We start from the raw sequence: 27,422 nt of genomic DNA on the forward strand, positions 1-27,422 counted from the left end.
TGCAAAAACACAGAGATTGGCCAAACCCATGTTCATTGCTACAAAGGGAATCCACAATGCCTTGATGTTGCTTACAGCATTGTCCTCTCACACTCGGATGTGTAGCATACAGCACATCCTAGAGGAGAATATAGGCAAGAACAGCTGACTATACACAAGTCACACCTTGTTATATTTTGAATTATGAATACAGGCAATTAAACTTTAAATCCCCCCTATAGTAAAACGATAGAGAAAGCTAATTAACAAGTATTTCTTAAATTTGGTTTTAATTCAGGAGCTTCTCATTTGCACATAAGATAGCGAGGAATATTTTCAGATAACATCTCTCTGCTTCAGTCACATCCAAGGCTGTATTTAATTTTAACATTAAAAACTCAGTTTTACTCCAACACTACAAATAAATATCAAGAAATCTGTAAAGCTTCCCTCTCTTTGACCCTCTTCTTCTATCAGCTACACTGACATGGAGCTGCTAAGATCTTGACAACTCCGCTTCTGCACCCATTGTGTCAACCGCTTCAATTTCAGGGAGGATTTTTTTTTTTTTTTTCCATAGAAGAAAGACTCGGGACAAAAAATGAAAATTTTGGTACTTGGGTCACATGGAAAAACCTGCTCTCTCATCTTTTCATCAACACCTGGGAATATAAATAGATCAGTTTAAAAATACTGGCTTTCATCTTCAATTACACCTCTGAATATTCAACATGAGAGCAATGGTGCCCCCTTGTGTAAAATATAACTAATAGTCTGATAGTGATATGTATGTAAGGCAGAGATTGTTCAACGCTTAGAAACATACAGAAGATTTACCTGCGGAGTGTGATCACCTGTATGGCAGGCTGTGAGCTACAGTATGTGTTTTTGAACATTTTTATTCCACACTCATACAGTTTCCTCTGCAGCCAACGTGTATTGATTCCCTCAGAAGTGCAGGGCACTCCCTGTGTCCGTCTTTAGCCTGCTCTTCAGACAGACTGCAGCGTTATCCTCCGCTGTCAGAGCTCTGAGCACACTGCACTGCCCTGCGCTCAGTCAGGCGCTCGTAGGACATCGATGTCATAACCTGCAAAAATGTACAGCGTGATGTGGCTTTAGAGAATAGAGAGCACCGGGTAATAAGTGGAGGCTATCAAAGACATGCTGAGTGAGGGATTTTACTGGCATGTAGCTGCTGCTTATCAGTTTTGGTATGAGAATATAAAAATGCTTTCTTAAGCCAGTTTCCAAAGGGGAAGGTGTATACATGGGAGGGTAGAAAACAGGAAGCACTGAGTTAAAGCATTAATCATGTAAATTCCTGCTCCTTGACAGTATCAAATTAAAGCAATAGTGAGACATTTTGTGCAATACGCTCATTCACTTTCTTGCTGAGAGCTTGACAAGAAGAATGTTTTTTAACAAAATTCTTACATATTACAAATTTAATTACCTAGCTTTAGAGGTACAGGCTAGCTGTTCCCCCTGTTTCCATTATTTGCTAAACTAACCAGCCTCATATTTAGTGGACAGATACAAAACTGGTGTCAGTCTTCTCAAACACTATTTAGGTTGTCGTATAGTTTTCTTCAGAACATAAGACAACTTGCCATTTCTCTGTTTCCAGTCTCTATGCTAAGCTAAGCTAACCGGCTGATGGCTCCAGCGTAATATTCACCATAGAGACATCTATGTCACTCTTGGCAATTTCAAACTCTGTCTGTAATTATGTCACCCAATTTTTTATCTTTACTCCAACGAGCTGCGTTCTACTTACTGAGATCATTAAGAGGAGCGCGAGCATCATGCCCAGCATTATGTACAAATTACTGGTCAGTCCTCCAGCCCACAAAGGACCCAAGATGGTGGCCAGGCCTCCAACTGAGCGTCTGACACCTTGGCTGAATCCTTTAGGGTAACGCATCACAAAGAATGACAATTTATTTCCTTTCATCAACGTGAAAATACAGCATACGTGTTGCGTCTCAATGCTGAGGTGAAGTGGTAAAATCACTTGCCAACCTTGTGTTTTCTCCGCGGTGACTTTGGAGAAGAGAGACACCTGAGACACGGCCACGAAGGGAAGCCCCAGCAGCTGCAGAAACACTCCAATGATGAAGGCCGACAGCTCCCATCCATAACCACCTGGCAGCGACGGAAAGATTAAATAAATGAGATAAATGGATTAGTGAATTACAGCTGTTTGCCCACAAATTATATGAAACATATCATTAAACAATTTCATTCACAGGCTGTAATGTAACGCCAGCTCTCACATATCTAAAGTTTATATATTTACAGATCACTGGCTATTTTATTATGATATTTCGTTGCTGTTTATTTCTAATATGAAGGAATAAGGATTCAAAGTGTGTGACAGATCACGCTTCAGTTATCCATATCTTTCCTCTCTCGGTTTTTAAGTTCCTTTCACAAATGGGCTGGCACCACCAGAGATAGCTCTATCTGAAGCGAAACCACTGCCAAGCTGGCAGCCACTACAGTTTTGTTCTCTGCTGCTTTGCATCATGCACATGTTTGTGTGAATCTGTGCCCACTCAAACTGTTGGATGTCCCCGCATAAACTGGAAGTCTCTAATCTTATAATCAAAATGCAATTTCAACAATCAAACATGTTTCTTGGTGGTTCAGGGGAAGAAAAAAAATGTACTTTCCCTCTGCCTTCAAGGTTTTTGTTTCTTTGTTGGGTCGTTTTAACTGTAACTGTAACAAATAGCAAACAAATGTAGGATACGCCTTAACAAATAGCATTTTTGTCTAATTAGATTACTGTAATCCTTTTATATGTACTCAGGCACTCCCCGGCTCCAGCACCTGTCACTTGTAATCAGAGCGATAAACGTGACAAGCTGCAACAGACGCAGGCCAACATGAACATACAGGATCCAGTTTGCCTGTACGATCTCCTACTGGCCTGCCAGAGTGATATCATTTACAGAGCTCACTCAATGCAGCCAGTGTGTAACCCAATATGGCTACCCTGCGCTCCACACACCAACACCAGTCACACAGAAAGGATTTGGCACAGAACACGAGGCGTTTTTTTTTTTTTAAAGCCTTTGCATGCGTGTTTGTATGTTTTCCCGGACAGGTTAGCACCTCGGGGGTTGCCGAGGAAGACGAGGCACCAGACGCAGGCGGTGCAGCAGATGAACAGGCCCACGGCCAGCACGGCGCGGTCCTCCACCTTCCTGCTCAGCCAGCGGACGAAGAAGAAGCCCAGGATGACCTCCACCCCGCACAGGCTGTACATCAGGCTGTTGGCCAGCTCGCCAAAGCTAAAGTAGCGCTGCGTCATAGGCGTCACCATGGTCTGTGGATGTTCGAGAAAGATGAGTCAGGAGCAGAGGTGGAGATTCTTATTAGAGCTGAAACACGCTTTTTTTAAGTCCTTCAAGGGCTTCATTCAATCCAGATCAAAAGAGTTGCTCTGATTTTATATTAGAATAGTTATATAATCCAGGTCAGCGCCGTGTGACGGTTCAGCCACCGGAGTTTAATGAGAAGAGAGAGAGCCTCTTCATTTTCCATGTCCGGGGCATGCAGACTGATTATGCGCACTTGTTACATCAGTTTAACTCTGAGCATTAAGCGCTACTTGATTATTTTCTCAACGTTTACAGCTCAGGTCTTTCCAGGTAAGGCTGGGATTGATGCGGTTTGAATGAAACTCGGGGTAAAATAGTGTGACATTGTGTGAAATGCTTGGAAACTCCGGCTGATGGATCTCAACGGTAGCTGCTCTCACCTCCAGGGCTGTCTGATTGAAGAGAGTGATGAACTGAGCCGTGAGGAGAACAACCACCTCCTCTCTCAGGAACTCTGCAGAGTGAAAGGCGGAGAGATATATATACTGAGAAACCAAAGAGAAAATCATAAAACAAGCTCAAGTGGTACCATTAAATTGAAAGTTGCAACCGGTGAGTTAGCTTGAGATAAAGAAGTTTAAGGAGAGAAGAAAACCCGGACCATCTGAAAGTAATCTGAACACCGAAAGAGGCAGGCGTGACGAATCCTGGCCGACTGGTCATGTTGATCCCCCAGCCCAACAAACTGTCTATTTCTTATTCTGGAGATAAGTGAAAGCTCTGGTCTCATTTTTTTCTTCCTGTATGTCCAAAGCATGATAACACCACAGAAGAAAAAATATTTTAATAAATTCTGATACCAGCTTTTCCTGGAACAAAAACTCCCTCATGGACTTGGAGGGGAGGAAAAATGAGCTGGGCTTGCTGCTAAATTTGGAAGTTCGTGCCAGATGGCTGGAGGAATGGCTTTATAGTACAGTGTGTGATCTAGTACGGTTCAATTCTCTCTGTGCACTGTTTTCTAGGATTATTCATATGATTTCATTTTTAGACTACTGCATATACAGTTTGTCTTGTATCTGTAGTGTATGTATTTATAGTATGCATGTATTTTAATGTGTGTGTGTGTGTGTGTGTGTGTGTGTGTGTTTACAAGTATAGATATGAGTTTAAAGGGGCTCTCAAGTGATTTATTGTTGCACTTCCATGAAGTTTGGGGAAAGGAAGAGAGAGATTTTAAAAAATCAATACAGCCAATGCAGAGATATCCTGATCTTTGCTCCCTGGTGTGAATAAAACTCAAAAAACACCGGATCCTACAACTTCCATGATGCAACATGATAACACCTGTCATTAGACCCTCCTCTGTTTTGAAACCTTGAATTTGTCATTATGGCCATATATGGAAGAGAGGGCGGGGCTGGGGAGGATACTGATTGGAGAACTTGGTAGTGACTTGTCAATCACAAGGTAGGCACGCCCTAAAGCACACCCTGCTTATTATGACCACAGTTTACTAAATGAACGTCATGTGCAAGAAATAGGGTCAGTTTCTCATGAGCTTATATACAATGAAACCAGCTGAGTCGCCCCCTGCTGGCCATTAGAAAGAATGCAGTTTGAAGGCACTTCCGCACATGCTTCAGTTTCAGTTGTTCAAGCCAAGAGTACGATGATGACATCATCCTATTTATTTTGTCAGACATATGACAAAGCTCCTCCTGAGAGTAGTAGTACTCCTGTGTACAAAAAATTGGCAGAGTGACCCTTTAAGATAAAAAAAAAATCAAATAACCATTTACAAATATTACCACATTAGAAAGCATTAATCAACTAACATTTACAAGTTTTTCACCTGTAACTTAAAGGTCCAGTGTGTAGGATTTAGTGGTACCTAGTGGTGAGGCTGCAGATTGCAACCAACTAAACAACCCTCCTCTAACCTTCCTCTCTAGAGTCAGTGTTTGGTTTGTCTGTTTCTGGGCTGCCGTAGCAACATGGCGGACTCCGAGGAAGAGGATCTAATTATGAATTTGACAGGCGGCAAACTCTTAAATATTGCAACTTTAATTAATTACGATATAAATGTGTGTTTATGTTGTTTTTTTTTAGTCAGATAGTGGATGGATTAAATAGTACGATGTATGTATTTACGAGCACAGCATGCAGAATGACACTTTGAAGTCAGCTGGGATTAGAGGCGTGGACATTTCTCGATTATAAGATGCATCGCAATGCGGCCGTGGAAGAAAGACAGAACATAACTGAGAGTCTGCAGCTCATGTTGATTGTTGATTGTTCGGCCTCAGCTGGAAAATAAAGTTATGTCACGACGTTGCTCCCATGATTTGAAATGTGGGTGGACATTAGGCTAATGTTACTTATCTAGGAGGCATGTCGGAGGGAGGCAGAGATCATCTGTTAGTGATTAAAAAAAGGATTTTTTTAAACGGACATCTCGGGGCAGATGTCGGATTTTATGAACTTGCTGGGAAGCACGAACTGGATGAGACCCACGCTGAGCGTGACTTCTGCCTCACAACAACTACTAATCATGTTAGCCATTTTCACCTGAAGCTAACGTCTGCAGCCATAAATAATAACTGTTAGAGCAAGCCCATCTAATCAGCCGAGATCTGAGGAGGCTCCCTCAACATTGCCGTCTGACTCTGAGAGAGGTGTGTGCAGCAGAGTCAGTAAATGCCTCATCTAAAAGCTGCCATGTGAAAACAATATTATTGTAGATTACAACAAACGTGTAAGGCACTGCAGAGGGATAAATGTTTAATGTTTGTAATGTTTATGTGATGAAAGGATGCAGCTTTTATTCTGTAGACTGCTGTAGGCCAGTGAATATTAACATCTCTAGTTGCGATCCTTGTAGAATTTTGCATCTTAAAAATGCTATCCAAGGCAGTAAGTTTGGGTAACCCTGCTTTAAACCATTAGTAGCTAATAATATACTGCTTATAAATGCTTAATATTTTCCTTGTTCCAACTTTTCTACTTGTGCTGTGAGTGATGCATGACCCCGGGCCACAAATCAAAAGGCTTGATGAAAGAAAGTGAAAGATCTGCCGGAGTTTCAAAGATTCCTCACTCATACAGAAGAAAAAGTTGGGGTGGGGATCAATAATTCAGAGGAGCGAATACCAGACACACTGTAACGGCCAGCAGACACTCCTACAGAATGTGCTCGAGCTGCAGACATCCTCCCAGTTTTGCTCCCGAGTTTCTGGTGCAGCAGATTTTTTTCAAAACAAAAAAGGATCAATAAGAAGAATGTTGGCCACATTACCAAGTCTGTCTCCATTTCATCCACAAGTCAACCACAGCAAGCCAGTCAATAAAAAAGGAAGTCTGCTACCCTTCCCTTTGCCACATCTTCAAAGAGTGAGAGAATCAATACCGAGGTTTGACACACACGCGCACACGCACACGCACACACACACACACACACACACACACACACACACACACACACACACAGGTTAACAAAGTACAGAAAAAGTTAATCGATAGCGGCACACAATCACTGCTTGCATCCCATGTAAACTTACTATGACACTAATCCAATAAGACACCTGACATCATATATATACATACACACACATACGCTCCGACATAAACCAGACACATACACACCAGTCCAATCAATACACAGGGAAGCTGATCCGACATGCCACACAGAAATTCCTCAGAGGGACCTGGAGAACAGAAAGTGTGTGTGTGTGTGTGTGTGTGTGTGAGAGACAATCAATAGTGCAGATACCAAACAAGTGCATTGGTAGTGACACCTCTTGCTACCTGTGCCCCGCCAACGGAGCAGAGCCGACAATCATTGGTCCGGACAGGCAGTCAAAAACCTGCTCGCTCACCTCTGCTGGCACTGAAGTTTTTGAAGGGGTTCGAGCCCGCCGAGGCATCGTGGACCGGCTGCATCTCAGACGAGGTGGTAGAGGCCTCCAATTGGTCGGTGTTGACAGCTCTGTAGGTGTGGGCCGGCTCCTCGTCGGACCCTATCAGCGGCACCTCCTCCTCATCATCGCCCTCCTCCTGTTTCATCTCCACCATCACCGCTCCCCCCTCCGAGCTGATGGGCGGTACGTCCCAGTACATAGCCAGGACGACGAACTGGAGCAGCACCCACAGCAGGCACATGAAGATCTGAGAGGGCGAGGAGGGAAAAGACAAAAAAAACAAACAGCGAAAGAATTTTTACAACATAGAAATCCTTGAAAACTATCAGCTGAGATAAAGTATTTGATATATGGAGGAAAGTACCCTGGCACGGTGAAATAAAGAGACCTGCAGTGTCAAATTATGTGGAAAAATGGAAGTAGGCGTATGGAGCTTTGTTATATCTCATTTAAGCTACATCCGTCCGACAGGTGTTTTATTCAGAGAGACTCGTGAGATGGAAATAGATCGATACGGGTAGTTAAGGGCCTGAGTGTCACTGCAGGCGTTTTCTATTCTTCTTACTCAGAGGAGAACAAAGGGGAAAAGAAATGCATGAATGTAGAGCGACTATTTCCGAAGACTGTTTCTGTATTCATGAGGCTTTCGGAGAACCTTAGATTACTGATTATCTGGATGCTGTTACCCCAGGAGACGTATATTTGTTGACAACAAAGGGCCCCAGCTTGAAATCACACAGCCGCAGGAACAGGTTGAACGCCGGCCCTGAAGAGACAGGAGGAAGAAAGAGGAGCCGGGATAAAAAACAGAGGGTGTGTGGAGGCAGTATAGCCTTCACCTCAGCGATTTTATTGAATGCCTCACTCTCCAAGTTGAAACTGAACATCAAAGAGGACAACACAGACTCCTTCCTAGTTTCTGATATTTCGCAGAAGACAGAGGAGGTGGCGAGAGGTGAAATGACACCTCTCTCTGTGGGAAGATGAAGGGGGAGAAACTGACCGACAAGGAGGCCGGCTTGTCGGCCGGCCATGATGGCTGCGAAGATGCCGGCGCGCTCCTCCGGGCGAGTGCTCCGAGTCAGGAAACCAAAGATGGAGGAGCCCGCCCCTGCACCGACACCTGAGAGGAAAACAGCATTCTTCTGTTACACCTGCACAACGTACACACACGTGCAGACACAGGGGTGGTATTGCATGACATGCAAGTGTTTGTGTGTGTGTGTGTGTGTGTGTGTCACCTGCTACAAGCCGACTGCATAGCAACAGCCACTTTGAATATCCGATAAAATACATGAAGTTACCTGAGAACCGATAAAATGAAAATCATTGTTGGGAAGGAAATCGCATCTTCAATGTGAATCAATCATTTGACCTGAAGGTCACGTGCAAATCATTTTTAGCAGTTGACCCTATTCACACAGCGGCCATTTTCCTCTGACGTCATGCTCAGGGTGTGACGCTTGAATGCTAATAAAAAAAGCATAAAGATAATGTTATGCTAATGTTGTGCTAATAAGCTAATGTTAGCATGCTAACACAGTAAACTAATGTGGCGAGGAATGTAAACATTATTAGCATGTTAGTATTATCACTGTGAGCATGTTAGCATGCTAACATTAACTCTTAGCTAGCGGTAGTGGCTAGCATGGCTCTTGGTCTTGTTTTTAACTTCAGTCTACTCGAGGTTTTGCATTACGTAACATTAGTTGAATGTCTAGTCAGGATTCTACTGGACATCTGAACTCATTTAGACCCACAATACAGTATGAAAAGTAGTGTACACTTTCGGGTCACTAACAGAGGTGACTAACTACCATCATGCATTGCACAGATGGGGGAAAAGGGCAAATTTAAAGAGCTGGCGAATGAAAGGAATGACCTAAGACCTGAACTTTTTTTAGTTTGCCATCTGAGACTCCTCGTCTACTACAGACCTCTACAGAGAATTCTCTTTGTAGCGTGTACTGAATAATGAAGTATGTCTGACTCAGCCAAACTATGAGCTAGAGTCTGAGTTTAACACACTAACACCAGGGGCTTTTAAACTCTGTCTCTCTGCGTCATGTGATTGGTCTTGTGGTTCGATTACTCACCAACAATCTCGAAAAGGTTGGAGAAAAGGACGATGGACTTTGTAGTTTTGCTCCGGTCTGACCAGAACCCAAAAAGCGGGCCTGTAACGAGCGCGCTCAGACTGAAGGCAGACAGTCCCAGACCCAGGAAGTACGGAGGGGCCTCCAAAATCTGGAGATACCTCCATATTGTGGGCAGGATGACGGCTGAGACCACCGGAGAGCGACGATGGGGGGTGAATGTGGGAGAAAAGGAGGGAGATGTGTAAATGACAAGCCTTGTTTACCGTCAGCAGAATATATTTGACTTAAATCAGATGCCGTAACCTCTGTGGTTGGTGCTCACGACCAAAATGCCAAACGGATTCTGCTCTAATGAGACCATTATCTCATGTCTTCAAGTCCACAAAGCTGTCATTATGTACTTACCGTACTCAATGCCGCTCAGCATAAATATCAGTCCAATGGTAAGAAAAGTTAAATTCCTCTTTTGGTGATTATCCATTGTGCTCAGTGACTCGCTGCCTTTTATACACCGACCTCTGTCTGCATGTGTTGTTCGGAAATGTTGTTCGGCAGCATAATCAGATAACAGGAGACACTGTGAGTCCAATTACAACCGCCGGCCTGCGTAGTTAGAGGAATTTGTCTCAACATTGTACAAGGTCAGAACTTCATAGAGACAGAAAAGCAGAGATCATACGAGGTTCCCCCTACAGAAGAGGCCCAGCAGGGGTGAGGCCTGAAATACATGAAATCAACAATAAAAACAATACAGTCCAGTTTGAGATGGTTTCAGCAGCCCGTCTCCATCAGCCATTCTCTGTGTCAGAGATGAAATTCTGTTTGAGTCGCGTCTGCAGTGCAGCACCCCGCTGTGAGCTTCACGGTCCAGGCAATGTTTCAGGTTACCAGGTGAGGTAAAGTACACTGCGCTTTATACATTTTTAATCTTGTTTTCTTCACTTTCATCAAAAGCGCTTGATTCTCCCACAACCCACGGAAAGAAATGCGCCAAGGCCCATCGGCCTCCACGTAGGTTATAGAAATGGATAACTTTTTACAGAGTTTACAGATACAAAACATCACACACGGCAGTAAAAACAAACAGGTAATAAGATATATCAGATAAACCAGGATTACATTTCCCTGAACATGAGGCCTTCCACCAGAACGGGTGATAAAAGGTGGAGGAAAATCCAAAAGGTAACACTATTGTATTCAATACTGAATACATTAGGTCTGACACTTCTGTCTGTTTTATTGAATGGTTGGCTCCGTTTTCAAGCTGCTCTGGTGTTCCTGGCCTCGGGCTTGTTATATTACACAGAACTGTCACCGAGTTAATACCGCCATATGTTTTTTGCGGCAACGCATGAATAATACAAAGACTTTCGATTGTTTGAATAACACATATAAACCCGCTCAGCGTCTCGCACTCCACACAGTGTCGGGGCGCTCTGAGAGGTTTGGATCTCGACGGCTTACGGGATAATGCAATGTCGCAGGACACATGTGTTTGGGTCAGTATCTCCTCTGCTTGTGTGCGTACGTGTCAGTGGCAGACTCAGGATGTTTGAGGGGCAGGGGCGGAAAAAATATATAAGGCACCAGGAGCATGCGGCGGGGCATCAGCACGCAGAAAGTGGTGGTATATTTACTGTGATGAGAGGGTGCTTCCACTGGACGGGCACCCCAGAGGGCACTTTATCAGGTTTTCTCCACTGGATGGGCAGACTACCATGGGGGCATCCAATTGCGATTGCCCCCCTATACATCAGCTTCTTTTTTCACGCTTACTTAATGGAGAACGTGAAGTCACCTGTGCAGGGTTATCCTGCTTTTTCATTCTGTGTAAAGAGTGAATAATCAAGAGGAGGTTGATCCAGCTTCTCCAGTGACAAATTGCTGCATGAAGCTCAGCCTCACGGGCCCGCTGAGAGGCCATTAGCATCCTACCTGCCTTACCTGAGGTGGTTTCTATAGAAACGCACACAAGGGTGGAAGGTGCTGTTGCTCTCACCTTTGAGCCTTGGTAAACAACAGGGAGTTCCCCGGTGAGTAAACAGCACTCAGTCAGTCACCGCGCTGCACTGGAGCCTGCTGGAGATGCGAGATGATCAGCTGTTGGCAGGAGGACATTTGACTTTCAGATACAGAGGAGCTTGTTAGGTGGATATACATACTTGGGAGCTGGGAGGCGGCTGAGGTAGGAGTGGGCAATGTTCTTGAACGCAGCTTCTCCCCGGAGGTCGTTCAGCATCCCCATTAACATCAACCTGCAGGGTGCTCGCAGGCGGCAGACACGGTAAGGAGGACGATCGACTGGGCCAGGCAGCGAGGCTTCGAAAACACTGTTGGGAGGTCGTTATGAAGGAAAAACACAGGTGGAGTTTAACAAACTTCACATTCAGATTTCCGACTCTTGGGTATATGTGAGCACGATTATACATACCGCACGTGTCTTAAACAGATGGATGCATAAATCTGACAGGTTTGAATGGACTGTAATTTATTGATATTGCATTAAAGGTGCAGTCCACCGATTTTGCATATCGAGTTCAGTTTACTTGTCGCGAGGAGCTCTACTCAGCCTGTGAAAACAGTTGCATAATGTCCTCCGTGGCTCTGGAGGAGCTATCTGACAAAACAGCGTCTGATGAGGTCATCAGGGTCCTCGTATTGAAACCTGAAATATTCACCAGAAAGGTTGTGTTATGAACTGAGGTGGTGGAGTTTGGAAGGTTGGTAACATTTTAATAAACAGGAAGTGAGTGTTTCTGTGACTTCCTGTTCGACTTGACCGCAGCTTCACGTCTCGGCCCCCCGCTGCTGCCACCTGCTCCCGTCTGCTCTCCAGGCTCGGCACAGTTCATCTCCAACGGGCCAAGCGTCATTGTGCGCGCGTTAGCATGCTGATATTAGCCGTGCCTTCAAACAGCCTCACAGTCCTGCTAGCATTTAATTTGTCTCGCAAGAGTCGCGTGGAAATAAATCTCAAATGAGCCCCTTTAAAATGTACCTTGTCATCACATAACCGACTGATGTCTGTTTAATAAATAATAGCAAAATAATTCTTGGAGACAGACATTAAATTTATTAGACACATGAGCTGCTTCCACTTGAGGCCATCTATTGAATTTGTTCAGATGCATTTTGTATTTTATCTCTGAAGATCAGTTGGTCTGAAAGAACATAAAATTAATCAGATGAACTAAATCGTTTCATGAGGCGAATATGAAATTTGTCGATGCATCACATCAAAAATTTAATTTGTATCACTGTTGGATTAAATCACTAAATCCCTGGTGTCCATGTCTGCCTTTATGTGCCTGCGTCTGTGTGTGTGTGTGTGTGTGTGCGTGTGTGTGCGTGAGACACAGAGACTTGTTCCACACAGGTCAGGAGCAGGAGTGGAGCAGAGGGGTGGATGGGCGTGGAGGGCTGCGAGCTCGGACCCAGATGCCAGTGTCGAGTGTGGGGGAGGACAGAGCCATCCTGCTGGGCTTCGCCATGATGGCCTTCTCTGTGCTCATGTTCTTTGTGGTCGGCATCACTGCGATCAAACCATATGGTGACAGGTACACTGTAGCTTGTCTGCTAATACTACAAGTGATAGACAGGACTTTAGCTCAGCTTACGTTTGTTTACTCGTGCAAATGACTTCCATGAGTTCACAGAGCTTGCACAGCGCATTTCAAGGCTGCAGCTGACAAATAGTTTTATTATTAATTTATTAGCTGGTGATTAGATTTTTGATTCAATGATAAATTGCTTAGTTAAGAGTTTTCAAGCAACGGACCAAAGATATTCAAATTACCAAATCAGCACATTTGTCAGACTGGAACTTGCAAATATCTGGCCTTTTTGATTAAACTTTTTCTGACTAATCCAATAATCCCTTCAGGACAAAGTCAATGTATGATGTACAATTTAGACTACAGGAGATTAAGTAGTGAGCAAGAGATGAAATAACTCAGAGCTCAATGCAAACTAGATGTTACAGAAGCCCATTGATACCGAGACAAGAAAAAACACTTGACGGCCATGCTATCATGCTACCAGCAGGCAGAGGGGTGCTAAATGCTAACAATAGCATGCTTACTGTACATGCTCAAAAAACATGATGTTTAGCCTGTATAACGTTCACCACCTTTCCCATCCTGACTTAGTGTGTTAGCATGCTATTGTTTCGTAACAGAATGCTGTAGTAATGAGTCCCAGAACCCAGAAATCAGTTAGCATTTTTGCTCTTCGGCTCCCTCGTCTCAAAGACAATGAGTTTTTTTAACGGGTTCTCAGTTGCATGCCTGAACTAAGGTCCGTGGAGCTTCTGTAAAATGTGCCATGAGAAAAAAAAACCCTCGCATCTGAGATCTAACAAGAAACAATTGCCGTCTTTTTGCTGTGAGGGTTATAAGTGTGTGAGACATGCAAGAGTCGGTTAAATTAGACTTTCCCTCTTGTTTTCCAGTAAGTGGGAGAAGGCCAGCTGTGTTCTCCTGAGGACTGAAATCCTGGAGGAGTGGGTGGACTGCAGAGGTGTGAGCACTGTGCCTTGCCTCAGGGTAAAGGTTAATCTCACAGCCTCCAATCAGACGGCTCTCCTCCACTTTGACGAGGAATTGGTCCTCCTCGGTCTCGAGGTAGGGATTTAAGGCAGTAAATTGCAGGTTTTTGGGTCTTACCTTAAAGCTTTATGAGGTTCAGATGTGCTTCACACCTGGTGGGGCTTGTGGACTGTAAGGGAGGAACACCTGCAGCGTACTGGCCCTGGAGAAGTGGACTTAAAGCTTTATGTTTATGTACTGCAACTGACATGAAGGGACAGTCGGATCTTAGTTTTGCTTCTGAGGACTCAGAGTCATCCTAGTGGTATATTAACTGTCTTAACAGGGACTTGAGGAAGCACCTGGGAAAGTGGAGAAAAACCTGCACTGAACAAGCTGACAGGATGGAAAACTGGCAGTACTCTGATTACTGTACCCTTGTGAATAAGCCAGCAGACATTATTAAGGGATGCTCTCATGCTGCACTTCTGCTCCATTCAGAGCAATTGTACGAAACATTTTTTCAAGTACCAGTGCAGAACATTGAGGCTGGAAAAGCTTTTCTTTTTTCTTCTTTTTTTTAAACAGACAAAAAACTGAATCGTAAAAGAACATTGCAGCTCGTCTCACTGATTGCAATCAGCCCTGCCGACTGTAACAGGCAGGTCACTTGATAAAAATTACACTTGAATCATATCTTTTTCTCTCCCAGTGTTTCTACATACCAAAATGTCGGATGGCCAGAGCAGAACTTCAGGGGGAAGTTGAGATAGTGAAAAACAGCTTGGACACTCAGCTGGAGAGCACCTCACTGTGCTTCGCTGACCGCACCAGGCACCCGGGGGATGCCATCTTGAATAGGAAGCACACCCATAAGGACGCCCTGTTTGCACTGCTGTGGCCCTGTCTGATGCTGGGTGGGGGAGCTCTGTTGGTGGGCCTGGTGAAGCTGACGCAGTACTTGGCCCACGTGGCGTCTGAGATGTGCAGCGAGGCCGGAGGCGGCAGAGTGACATCGAGACACACTCAGGGCAAACTGTACGGACTCCTCCGGAGGTCCAGCATGCAGTCTCCCTCGTGACGTATGCAGTGGTTGTGCTGCAACATGCCAAAAATACCAACGTTAAACATGTAAAGCAGTGGCGTACTCAGGATGTTTAAGGGGCAGGGGCAGAAAATAAAAAGGGCACCAGTGAAGAGAGGCCACTTCACAGCATTGTGTCCACTAGAAGGGCACGTTAGCATGTTTTCTCTACCATAGGCAGCGTTTTTTCAAACATGGGACACCAGAGGGGATGATCGCCCAACTGTCACCCCGCCTTAGTCCACCAGTGATATAAAGTATGCATAATGTGAACCAGGGCTGGTATGTATGAAGCCACTCAGAGTCAAACATGTTGGTCTTAATTTGTATCTTATTATAAGTGCCATTCAGTAACCTTGGTCTCAGCTCCTATTGAAGAGAAATCTTAACACACACGCCTCTAAACAAAAAAAAAAGTCATCTGAAAGTGTGTGACAGCGATATAAGGCCAATCCAAACATGAAGAAGGAAGAATATGAGCCCTCCTCATGCAGAAACCATAGAAATGCAGAATAAAACCCATTCCAAATACTTTGAGGTTTGTAATGTAATGTTTTATTTCAACCTGTATGTTCTCTGTTTCAGAGAACCAGAAAATCCTGTTTGAATGGTTATTACAGACTTATCTGACTTCTTTAAAGACTAACATAACACTAGTACTTCGGGCTGACATGATTGTAGTTCTTACTTTACATCACTTATGAGTTTTCGCACGGTTCATACCAGCGAGGCACACTGGTGCATTATTTTCCCTGATGACTAGGTCAGTAGCTGTTAAAACTGCTGTGCTTGTATCCTACTCCAAGTACTTATTAAAAAAGTGTGTGACAGCAATGATCCCTCAGCAGGCTAATAAACCCAGAATCATATAAGTACAAGACACCTCCTTTATGTCTCTACCTGTTAGTCATCACTTATAACATTTGGTCCATTTGCAGTCAAATAATACTAATAATGCTTATTAACAGTTACTTGTTGACACCAAAAAGTAAAAATACACACATTAGAAGCATGAAAGTGCTTCTAACATTTTGTTAGTCACCAGCGTGTGATTTCCCCCACGCAGGCTCTGATGATGCATCATCGCCAAAACTGTCCAGTCAGCGAGTTACATGTCAGTCTGTTTAACTTCTTGTTTAATCCTCTTGGTTCGTTTCTAAAAAGTCAGTGTAAACAGGAAACGGATCATACGTTAAGAGTCAGCGTAAACAGGAAACCGTACAAAACTTAAATGTATAATTTTTTTTCATACATACTCGATTGTTCTGACAGAAGTACAATACAATCCAATAAAATTACTATAACGTGCAGGAAAACTGTTTTTGGTCATAATAGGGGTGATCAATATGCACTGTGAAAGCACAGTGTAATACATTGGATGGACTGATTAGCTAGTTAGCTAGCTGGAATAGCCTGAGGTTTGCAGACCTGTTGGGATCACTGCATTGAATTTGCTGGATTTTACGGTACATAATAAGATAAACTGTGGCCTTCACGGTAGGTTACAGTGTGGCTTGCTTCAGTAGTTTCTAATGTCTCCTCCCTTTTTCCTCTTTGGCATGGTATTGCCTAAAATCACATATGTTGGAGACCACTTAAAGCAGCATTGTGTAACTTTTTTTTTTTCCTTAAAATTACAGCTTCAAGATCATGTTGATGGTTCAGTGTCTTGTAATAGGGTGAATGGTGTCAATCCTTTGTTTCTGCACTATGTACCTTCAGTGAGAGGGTCGGAGCACATCGTTACATACAAGTTTTCAACACATAACATTGGTATGAGGTATTGAGTTTTGTTTGCAGTTACATTACATCTGACAAATTATTACAGAGCTGGGATTTGTATTCACAACAGTGGTGTTACACGCAGAACACTGTAGGGGGCGCAAAATCACACAAAAAGCTGATTTCTACATAATGTTGTTTTAATATATTCTTTTCATCTGTACCCTTCTGTCCACCGCCAAAGTGACGCCCTTGACTTGAGACTTCATTACACGTTTTTTTAGCTACCTTTTACAAACCATTTCTTGACTCGTAAGTCAAAGCTTAGGACCACTCTTTAAAGTTAATTCATACCAGTCAAAGCGTCTTGTGTGTAGTTTTCTATGGAATGATTGAGATGATTTCTTGTCCCACAGTAAAGTCTGTCTTCATCATTAAGTGAACAGTATAAAAGTGCCTTGTAAATTATAGTAATTTTGGTCAAGTGTTAAGCAAAATAATAAAAGAGCCAAAAATCGACTCAAATAGGGAGAAATGTTTTTATTCAACAGTACAATAAATGAATGCATACAGTTTTTTATCAGACATGGTCATATGAGGATGACTAAAACAAGTATTTGAAGAGGTTTTATGATATATATACAGATGAATACATAACTAACATATGAGTCTGGTTCTTTTTAAAAACATGCAGGGTAGCTTCTTCCTCCTCATTGTGCTTACAGACTTCCACTTAGGGCAAGAGATCTCCACTCACGGTGAAGCTCGAACTCTGACAACAGCATCAAGTCCTTGTCCTTCATTCAACAATTCTCCTCTGCTTTGTCATTCATATCGTTTCAACAACTAGAAGCTGTCTACTGGGGTTTTGTATGAGGATGGTGCACGCTATGCATGATTCCTCCTTTATTTTTTATTTCATTTTTTTTTGGTTAGCAGATACATATATGAGTTTGCTTAAATTTAAAAATACAAAAATATATTACCTCTGTAGTTATTCAAGGAAAGCATTTGCACATGTAGTAGCAGTTATCAGTATCTGTTACCTTCATTGTGACTTTGTTGTACCTCACACAAGTAACAAGGTCATTTTCTATACATGAAATTCAAGTAAACAACATCAGGTCAAACAAACAAAACAAAAAAAGTAGATATTCGAGGACCTCATGCATAATGCAGTGTGAGAAACAGAAAACAACCAGAACAAGTACAAAGGGAAATAGCATCATTGAGACAGTTCTTCAATAAAGTGTATGGGGTCTAGTTTTTCTCAGATTGGGTCCAGCCCACCGCTCTGTAGCCCGTACAGTAGCACATGCATCTCAGTGGGATCGGTTTCCTGAGCATTTCTAAGTCCTCGCCCGTGCACAGAAAATCTGGCTTCTGGGACGGACTCGAGTGTCCAGGAAACCACTCCGATGTGTATCATTTGGTAAAGCTAGAACATTTACTGACCTCTTACGTATGTGTCTGCGCAGCGAGCAAACCTGCCGAGACTATTCTTCCACACAAGCGTGACAATCATAGGAAAGAGGAGGGAAGAAGACACTTCGAAGTTTAAATTAAAAAAAAAAAAAAATTAAAAAATCACTTCGGTTGCTTTTTCTTTACCTGGATCTTGGGCTATATGGCAAACGTGAGGAGAGAGGGTGCCTTAAAGGTGCACTGTGTAGTTTTGGGGAAGACATTTTAATCAGAAGAGAAAGATCTTCACTGATTGATTTTTTATGCCTAAACAAACTGAATAACAAACTCTGGGGACCTTATTTTGCACTGAGAACAGCTTGTTTATTCAGTTATGGAAAGAATAAATATTTCTGAGCTTGTATTACCTCATTAATATTGTAAAAATTAAAAATTCTGCGTTTGAATTTCTTCTCCAAAACTACATAATGCCCCTTTAAATGATCAGTGATCGAGAACAAGGAGACATTTTACAGATGGCTTAGATTGAAGCTCCAAATATAAACCTGGAGAAGCAAAAGGCAGGGTCCAAAGGCGTTTCTCACAGTTGTTTTTGTCGGGAAGAAGGAGACGACTCTGTGACAGTGCAGCAGTTTGTTTTTTTTTTCTTCCATGTACTGTCTGAACAAAGTCCACTGAAACACTGCTCAGTGTGAGCACGTCGGGGGAGATGCATTTCTCTCTGCCTTACTCTGACATTTTCTTTTTTTTTTTTTTTTTGTTGCAATATACAGTACATATTAGGGTCACAACTTGCATAGAGTAACAGCACAGCACACAAAAAGGAACACTGCACATCCTCTTCCCCTTTGCCTCGATCTAAAGACCAACTGCTGGCGTCGCATCCAGCCGACCGTCAGAGAGGTGTTTCTCCTGTCAGCTGCGCGAGGTGGACGACGGACATTTGTGCCTCAGAATAATACTGATAGACGAAACAAAACAAAAACAAATACTGCAGAGATCAGTGCTATGAGTACACAAGAGGCTTGGAATTGTAGTGACTGTTTGTTTTTTTTAACAAATAAGACTGCTGAGTAGTGGGGTTACACATCTAGTACTTTGGCTCAGTAGAAAATAGACTCAAAAAAGGAATATGTGCACCGAATGCATACAAGTCTATGGATATACTGCTGTACAAAAGTCAGTTATCTGGCATGAGTTCTGTCATCTGTAGGCTACAAAGAAGTATTTCAGTTAAATGCTAGCTAAGTGTTTAACAACACGTCCTCTCCCAGTCCTTTACTAAAAGTGTTGGTGATTGTTTTTCATGACTGTGAGGGGTCATCGTGATTATGTGCGCACCCATCGTCCCTTTCATTTCCGTGCGCCGACATCTCCCCCTCGTCTTCATCAGTTCAAAATAGGTAGTGGAAATAACGCGGTAACGCTCTGTCAGTTCACCGTTAGAAAAAGCCAGCTGTGCTCATGGTGATGTTCCTTTCTTAATGCTGATGGTTGTAGATGTACTGAAAGGAATAAAAAAAAAATAAGAAGAAAATAAAGATTTGTCCATAGTTTGTTCACATGAAGAACGCAGCCGAGGTCCATTACACTTTCGTTCCTATGAAGAAGACTGATGAAATAGAAATCCACCGGGCCTTCTTAAACTCATAATGCAGGGAGAAGAAATTCAGAGACCTGCAGAAACAGGAGAATTTAGGCTTTATGTCCCTGAAACTGACCCTTCTGAGCACCCTTACCGAGTGGTGCGCTGGCAGGTGATGTTTCAGAGTCACGCGCTGGCAGACATATCAACCAGGCCTTAGTGTGTTTGGGAAAATACCTTGCTCGCTTCTTGCTACTCTTTTGGTTCTTAGTGTGCGGTTGCTGCCACAGTCCTTCCTCTCTTCTTTCAGCCGTCATCTCAGTTCATGGCGTGCTGGCGGATTGTGTGGAAGATCCAGTCCATCTTTGTGGTCCAGCCGCCATGGTGAGCGTCGTTCATCTGCTTCATGAAGTAGTCCAGGGCCTCCTGCTCCGTCTTGTCCAAGGCCAGGGTCTTCCTGATGTAAGCGATGTCGTCGAACGACTGCAGCTCGGGCATCCCCGAGCCCAGCATCATGGAGAAGAGGTTGATGAAGAGGTTGGCGTGCTGCCGGATCGCCAGGTACGCCTTGTAACACATCTCCTGGAACCTGAAAGGGGAGAAGGAAACAGAATTACAGGGAGGGGCTAAACCAGCTCTATGAAACATTTTGTACCAATTTAAATTAATTAATCACTGTTTTATTGGCCATATGTGAGCAGAATGTAACAAAAATGTCAAGAAAAATTGATTAAATGCTTATCACAATTTCAGAACCCACAGTGGCGTCTTCAAATTGCTTCTTTTGTCCAACGCACAGTCCAAAACCCAAAGACTCTTCATTTATTTTTATCTTTTTAATTATTTATTGGGCATTTTCATGGCTTTATTGGACTGGACAGCGAAGAGAGCTGACAGGAAACAGGGTGAGAGAGCGGGGATGCCATGCAGCAAAGGCCCACAGGTCCAATTTGAACACTGGGCTGCTGTGGCGAGTACACAGCCTCTGCACATGGGTCACATGCACGACCAACTGAGCCCCCAGGGCGCCCAACTCTACATTTATTATCATAAATGACAAAAAGCAGCAAAATCCTCACATTTCAGAAGCCGAAACCAGCAAACGTTTGACATATTTGCTTGAAAAAACACTAAAATGGATAATTCATTTTCTAAACAGTTCATCATCTATTGATCAACTAATCACTGCAGCGCTAATAAAACCAGAGAAATAGTTTGCTGTCTTTTGACTTGGCTTCGGTATGTTTATAAGTGACTGCTGGTTGTGTATTGCTGCTTTACCTTTCAAACTCCCTTGTTTTGGTGCACTCTTGAGTTCCTTTGCTTATAACGATCAGGAAATCCTGTGTGAGCACAAAGGGCACGCGTTCTCTCTTGTACCCAAACTTCTTCTTTTTGTGGTCGAGGAAATGGCCAAAGTCTATGTGGAACAGCTGCAAAAAAACATGAACAAAGTAAGAAATTAAAATCAGAAGAGAAAGATCAGATTTTTTTGTTTTATGCCTAAACAAACTAAATAAACAAAATCTCTTTGTTTTCATGACTGAAAGTGAAACTCTCGCCAAAAAGCAACCGAGGCTTTATTTATGATTGGGTATGAGTCAAACCTTCACGTACAAGCACACTCATGACCAAAGAGGCACTTTTAAGATTTACCGTAGTTTCGTTTTGGGGCAAGCTCATTTTGAACGGGAGTACATAGGGCATACCACGACGGCATCAAAATGTCTATTTTTAGACCACTAAGAAGGCTCCACACATCATGAAACTTTACTGGTAGCATCACCAGGGTCTCTACTCATGACACGAGCAGTAAGAACATTGTTTGTGTACACAAAGTGTGTGAAAAAGACGGTTTTGAACTACTTACGCTTAGCTACTGGGACTCCGGCGCGCCGCCGCCATTCCAGGCAAAAAGTGTCGATCTCCGAGTGCGGCCATCATGACGGAGAGTAACGGTGGGACGCTCCTCGGGCTTATTTCCAGATGAATTCGCGGATAATTCGTTGTTCTGTCGTTAGTCAAAAGCAACACTGACGTCCATGTTGACAAGGGAGCCACATATTACAGAGCGTCCCACCGTTACTCTCCGTCATGATGGCGGCACTCGGAGATCGACACTTTTTGCCTGGAATGGCGGCGGCGCGCCGGAGTCCCAGTAGCTAAGCGTAAGTAGTTCAAAACCGTCTTTTTCACACACTTTGTGTACACAAACAATGTTCTTACTGCTCGTGTCATGAGTAGAGACCCTGGTGATGCTACCAGTAAAGTTTCATGATGTGTGGAGCCTTCTTAGTGGTCTAAAAATAGACATTTTGATGCCGTCGTGGTATGCCCTATGTACTCCCGTTCAAAATGAGCTTGCCCCAAAACGAAACTACGGTAAATCTTAAAAGTGCCTCTTTGGTCATGAGTGTGCTTGTACGTGAAGGTTTGACTCATACCCAATCATAAATAAAGCCTCGGTTGCTTTTTGGCGAGAGTTTCACTTGAATAAACAAACTGACCTTAAAGGACAACACCGTTTCATACTGCTTTACTTTTTTTATATTTGGCGGACCCTGCCACCTTTCTAGCTTCAAACAGTGTTCTGGGACCTTATTTTCCTCTGAGAACAGCTTGTTTACTCAGTTATGGAAAACAGAAATATCTCTGAGTTTGCATTATTACCTCATTAACGTTGTAAATACAAAAATTCTGAGTTTTAATTTCTTCTCCAAAACTACATGGTGCACATTTAAGAAAGAAACAGAAATGATGCGTATATGTGACGTAGAAAGGATGTTAAACCTTTACCTGTCCATCATCTTTGACCATAATGTTGCTGTTGTGTCTGTCCCCTATGCCCAGGATAAATGTGGCTACACAGTAGCCTGCACATGACCGCGTGAACAGATCTATGGCCTGGTCATACCTAAGAAATCAAACAGATGGAAAAAAAAACAACTTCAATCAGAACTTTACTCCACACATTAAATCTTCACATTAGCACTCACACCACCTCTTCACCCGACAGAAGACCAGAGAAGCTGTACACATCACTGCCACTCACATCTCTCCCTTGTTCTTATCCTTGAGCCACTGATGCAGTGTGTGGCTGTTGAACTGCAGTGCCCCCTTTAGGCCTCCTTTACACTGGATCTGCATGATGGTGTGAGAGTTCCTCACCACCTCGATCAAACCCACGCAGTCGCCGATGGACAGGCAGCCATACGGCAGCATCCTGGGAGAGGAGGGACAAGAAACATAAAGGGAGGCAGAAATAATTAGGCCGGCAGTGACAGACTTATTAAATGACTCGAGGTGGCTGGAAGGGGTTAGCCGCTAATCTGCATTCAGGTATGAGTGCAGAACATGAAAGCATCCGGCGCCCAGTAATGTGCACCTGCATCCTCGCTGTCATGGTGAAGTGAGGAGCCTACCTGAGATCAAGGCCTTGGTTCTGCCAGATGTTCTCCATTATCCTAATGATCTGCAGCGTCAGCATGTCCTGCCTCAGATCTGCAGAGGCACACAGAGACAAGAAGGTGAATGACAGTGAGGTGATTATTAGCTGCTTAGCTGCTCTTTGATCAGCTTCCATGATGCATTATGGAGCAGAGCTGTCAGAGTCGGTTTGGTCACAGATGTTGCAGCAAAATGTTGCACGAGCAGCTGCGGTAAAGTGCGATTCAGATAACGTGACTTGTACTTGCTAAAATCCTTGTAAAGTGCATCGATGAGGATGTGTTTGTGTGCCATGATACGCCCTACAGGCTGAGAGTGAAATATGCTGCATGCTCAGCAAGAGCAATTTCAGCTGCGTGTGTGTGTGTGTGTGTGTGTAGTGGTGCACAGAGGCAAGAATGGACAAACAGATAGAGGCGGCGAGAGCGATACAAGGGGAAAAACACAGAGACAAAACTCACCATCTCCATTTTTGAAGATGATTTCGTTGTTCTGAAAAAGCAGCTCTGACATCATATCTGGATTTTCCCAGTTAAGCCATAGAGGTCGCTTGGCTGATGACATCATCCTGCATTCCTCCAGACTGAAACAGAAACAGTGATGTGTTTAAAGAGGAAAAACAAATTGGGGAAAGACAGAAAGTTCTCAGGAAATGTTCCTGTATTTCCCTTCAACTGAGTCATGTAGAGTATATTTTCTGCAAAATGAGGCTGTACTCTAAGAGCAGTGATTACATCATCTTCCTAATACACTTCAGGGATGTATTGTGCACACACGTTTCATTACTTGTAATTATATTTAAAGCCATGCAGAGGAAAAAGGCGCAGGTAACACCTGCAGAGGAAATAAGAATTGTGAAATGGCTTCAGAGGAGAGAGTTAGATAAGGCAGTGCTGATGTACCGGAGGTTTCCCAGCTGATGAGCTGGATTCAGTGGGGAGGTGAAGCTCTGCAGGGCATCCATGTAATCTGGCCTTCTCATCTGCTCCACCAGAAACTTCATTTGAACCTTAAAAGGGAGGGAAAAAAATGAACCAGTTTATAAAACACTAGTTTAAGAAGCATTTAGGTCTGTAAGTGTACAGTAAGTATAGTCTGCTCACTGCTGCTTTACATAAACACAATGATTTATTTTTCCCCAATGAGTTAATGATGCTTCACAGAGCACCATTTCTGTGCTGTGTGGCTGGACACTGGTTATTTCTTAATGGATAATGGCAATTGTTGAATGAATAATGTAGTATTTAGATATCAATCCTCCACAGTCATCTATCTTCCTCCAGAACCACTCACCCCATCTTCAAGTTAATTTGCTAGTTAGCTTGCTAATGTCTTGGTCACACTACACGACTTTTGAAGTTGTCACATTGCCGTCATTTTCACACTACACAACTTTCTGTCTTTCTGTAATCTGGAGTCTTGGAGTGATTGAGGATCGCACACTACATGACTGATCGGCGACAGGAGGTCAAACACTGCAGCAAAAAGAACGAGGAGGAAAAAGAAGGGACTATGAGCGAGGGGATGGATTAGGATGCGCAGGCAGCACGGATGATTTTTGCAATGAAAACGTGAAACTGCCTGCTTGTGTTGTGGCTCAAGAAGGACAACATGGTTACACCTACTGAACAGCTTGTGTGTAAGTATCCTGATGCTATTTTTGTATTATTACTGTGCAGCTCCATACAAATAGATGCATGATAAGACTGGCTTCAGAGAGCTGCTGCAGATGCAAGAGTGGGAGAGAGGCAGAGAGGAGAGGAGTGTCTACTCTCATTGGCTGTAGTTGGTTCCTGGCTCCATGACCCATCAGATACTTAGCCTGCTAGATGTCTAGCAGGCGTCGGTTCACATGTGGCGATAGTCACTGATAGGACTGCGTGCCGATCGGCCTGTGATCTCTGTGTTGGTAATCTCCAAAAAACGGCGGGGAGTTAAAGATCAGGGCTGAAATCCTGCAGTGTGACCAGAGCTTAACCAATGCATTTACTTACTCTACTTACATAGACACCATCAGCAGTATGGCTGACACATTAGCTTGTGGCTATGACCTTGTAGCCACTATTTGTATATCAAACTTAGACTTACCGGCAGACAAAACGTTTATTTTGAATTCATTGATAGTGATGGAATGTAATAAAGTACATTTACTCAAGTACTGTACTTAAGTACAACTTTGAGGTAGCTATACTTCCACTACTATATTTGGAGGCAAACATCAACATTTTACTCCACTGCATTTATTTGACAACTTTAGTTAGTTGTCTGGTTGAAATATGCTCAGCTGCAATGCAAACTGAAAAAAGCAACTGTCCAGACTCTCTCACTCTAACATATTGCGGCATCTCTGTGGCCAGATTGGTCCAGATGTCGTCAAGATTAAACTCAACGTTTCAGTGGATCACAATTAACAGCTGTCGGCTGTCACATTACCTTCTGCGCCTCATCTTTTTTCTCCTGTTTGAGGAGGTCGGTGAGATTGATGAGTTTCTCCATGGCCTCCACCTGTCTGCTCAGGTGCTTCAGATACATGCCGCAGGCCCGGCAGTATGACTCCAGCAGCAGCCCGAACCGCTGGCTCACCGTCTTGTTGTGCATCTCTGACCTGCACACGTGTAGGCAAGAAAAAGAAAACATTCAGAGGTTGTTTGTGTCCTGGTGGAAAATGTGTCAGTCCTCCTCGTAAATACACACATACACATATACAGACCCACACACACACACACACAGTTTCCCAAAACATTGATTGACATCAGCTGTATTCACAGAAGTTTCTTGAATTCAAGACGATTTGGGACCAGACAGTTGAGTGACATTCAAACAACAGTTTAACCTTTCATTTCACATATAAACAGCTCCACATTCCTGAAAGAAGACCTTTCTAAATCAACTCACTTTAAATGCCAGAAGAAGAAATGTCCTATCCTCTGATTGGTTAATGCCTTTTTCAGCAGGAAGCGTGCAAGTGGGTTATCAAGGTACTGCTCATACTTTAGAACCTGGGCACAAGCACAGAAAACAGAAGAAAATACCATTAAAAAATATTTTTTGCCTTAAGAAAACACAACTGAGGTATATCGAGCTGATAAGACCTCTTATCAGAATAACACTGTTCAATTAAGTTGTTTCTAAAGCCGGATGAGGACGCGGCGCACCTGAACCAGTTGAATGAGGTACTGTGAGAGTTTGTCATCTGTTAGATATTTCTCAAGGCACTTCACGGCAAACTCTCTGATCATTGGATCGGGGAAGTTACAGTCCAGCAACTCCATGGCTTGTTCTGGCTTGATAGCAGGCCAGTCCTTCAGAAGGCAATACATCTGAAATGAAAAAAGAAACACATGCTGACTACAGATACTGTATATATTGGTTTTTTTCTTGCTTTTAAACAACCACACACTACATGAGCCAGCGTGTTAATGCACACTGTGTCAATATCAGCTGAGCTGCAGCAACAGTATAGCACCTTAGGTCAGGCACATATCTATGTCCTCACGTGATGTCCTTCAAAATAAAGGCATGTCAGCAGTAGAAACATGAGCTCACCTGTGCAATCTCATCTCTGGAGTTCCATTTCACAGCCAGGAGGATCTTGGGAAGGATCTCTGGCATATTGAGGCAGTCTTGCCTAAAATAGATTGACAAGGGAATATCTACATCAGCTCCATGTGACAGTGCAATGACCTTTGTGTAAAATGTGAGGTACCCCTCAAAATACCCATATAATGTTATACCAGCCCACAAACATTACCTGTGCCTCCATAGAAAGTCCTTCTCCTGCTCAGTGATTTCAGACAGCGGGTCTCTGTTGCACACCTGGCGTAGCTGCTCATTGTCGGTGTCAGTCAGGGGGTTGTCACGCGCCAGTCTGTTACTCTATGATACCATATAACACATGGAACACATAGTTTAAAGCAGCATTATGTAACATTTTAACCTTAACATAACAGCTTCAAGATCATGTTGATGCTACAGTGTCTTGTAATATGGTGATGGTATCTCTGTCACAGCCACTCCGCCCCCCATCACTTGTTTCTGCACTTTGTAACTTCAGTGAGAGGGTAGGAACACAGTGTTACATACATGTTTACTTCAACATACAAGTTTTCAACATATAACATTGTTATTAGGTAATGAGTTTTGTTTGTAGTTAGCACCTACATTACATCTGACAAACAGACAGAGCTGGGATTTGTATTTATGACAGTGGTGTTGCACTCAAAACACTGTAGGGGGTGCCAAATCAGACAAAATGCCAATTTCTACATAATGTTGCTTTAACTTGGTCAAAAGTATCAATGCT

At 43.3% G+C, this 27,422-nt stretch overlaps 3 protein-coding genes across 6 annotated transcripts in view; 1 reads left to right on the top strand and 2 right to left on the bottom strand.

Moving 5' to 3' along the window:
• Positions 1–27,422, bottom strand: part of LOC311266970 (phosphatidylinositol 4,5-bisphosphate 3-kinase catalytic subunit alpha isoform) — a 149,107-nt gene that overhangs the window by 114,879 nt on the left and 6,806 nt on the right. Inside the window, exons 10-22 of one of the 4 annotated variants that reach the window (XR_014623783.1) lie at positions 26,871–26,995; positions 26,666–26,747; positions 26,275–26,439; positions 26,015–26,118; positions 25,553–25,724; positions 24,022–24,128; positions 23,581–23,702; positions 23,095–23,173; positions 22,725–22,895; positions 22,469–22,586; positions 20,954–21,105; positions 19,910–20,261; positions 14,872–14,954 (exon numbers count right to left, since the gene is read on the bottom strand). Coding sequence is in view for 1 of the 4 variants with exons in the window: in XM_084369720.1 (XP_084225846.1) it covers positions 19,991–20,261; positions 20,954–21,105; positions 22,469–22,586; positions 22,725–22,895; positions 23,095–23,173; positions 23,581–23,702; positions 24,022–24,128; positions 25,553–25,724; positions 26,015–26,118; positions 26,275–26,439; positions 26,666–26,747; positions 26,871–26,995 (1,668 nt within the window). In the remaining 3 variants the exon portion in view is untranslated. Of the gene's footprint in view, positions 1–14,871; positions 14,955–17,187; positions 20,262–20,953; positions 21,106–22,468; positions 22,587–22,724; positions 22,896–23,094; positions 23,174–23,580; positions 23,703–24,021; positions 24,129–25,552; positions 25,725–26,014; positions 26,119–26,274; positions 26,440–26,665; positions 26,748–26,870; positions 26,996–27,422 lie in introns of those variants that run through there. The other 3 variants (XR_014623784.1, XR_014623782.1, XM_084369720.1) reach the window with 3 other exon arrangements.
• On the bottom strand, positions 357–11,490 carry mfsd8l2 (major facilitator superfamily domain containing 8-like 2; the record flags this gene model as incomplete). The annotated part of the gene is made up of 12 exons (XM_084368265.1): positions 357–1,069; positions 1,760–1,890; positions 2,005–2,127; positions 3,103–3,316; positions 3,752–3,825; positions 7,190–7,478; positions 7,918–7,997; positions 8,235–8,354; positions 8,473–8,535; positions 9,328–9,513; positions 11,330–11,377; positions 11,454–11,490. The coding sequence occupies 12 exons, from the start codon at positions 11,488–11,490 to the stop codon at positions 989–991; spliced, it is 1,446 nt and encodes a 481-aa protein (XP_084224391.1). The 3' UTR covers positions 357–988.
• On the top strand, positions 11,500–14,946 carry kcnmb3 (potassium calcium-activated channel subfamily M regulatory beta subunit 3). The gene is made up of 4 exons (XM_084369722.1): positions 11,500–11,614; positions 12,690–12,887; positions 13,781–13,952; positions 14,569–14,946. The coding sequence occupies exons 1-4, from the start codon at positions 11,529–11,531 to the stop codon at positions 14,935–14,937; spliced, it is 825 nt and encodes a 274-aa protein (XP_084225848.1). The 5' UTR covers positions 11,500–11,528; the 3' UTR covers positions 14,938–14,946.

The sequence above is a fragment of the Pagrus pagrus genome (assembly GCF_965226575.1).
Source record: "Pagrus pagrus genome assembly, chromosome: 12".
NCBI classification, from domain to species: domain Eukaryota; kingdom Metazoa; phylum Chordata; class Actinopteri; order Spariformes; family Sparidae; genus Pagrus; species Pagrus pagrus.

Coding starts and splice junctions, on each gene's coding strand:
- kcnmb3 (XM_084369722.1), top strand. CDS start 11,529: ATGTTCTTGAACGCAGCTTCTCCCCGGAGGTCGTTCAGCATCCCCATT. Junction 11,615..12,689: donor GCTCGCAGGCGGCAGACACG/GTAAGGAGGACG, acceptor CGTGAGACACAG/AGACTTGTTCCACACAGGTC. Junction 13,953..14,568: donor TGGTCCTCCTCGGTCTCGAG/GTAGGGATTTAA, acceptor TTTCTCTCCCAG/TGTTTCTACATACCAAAATG.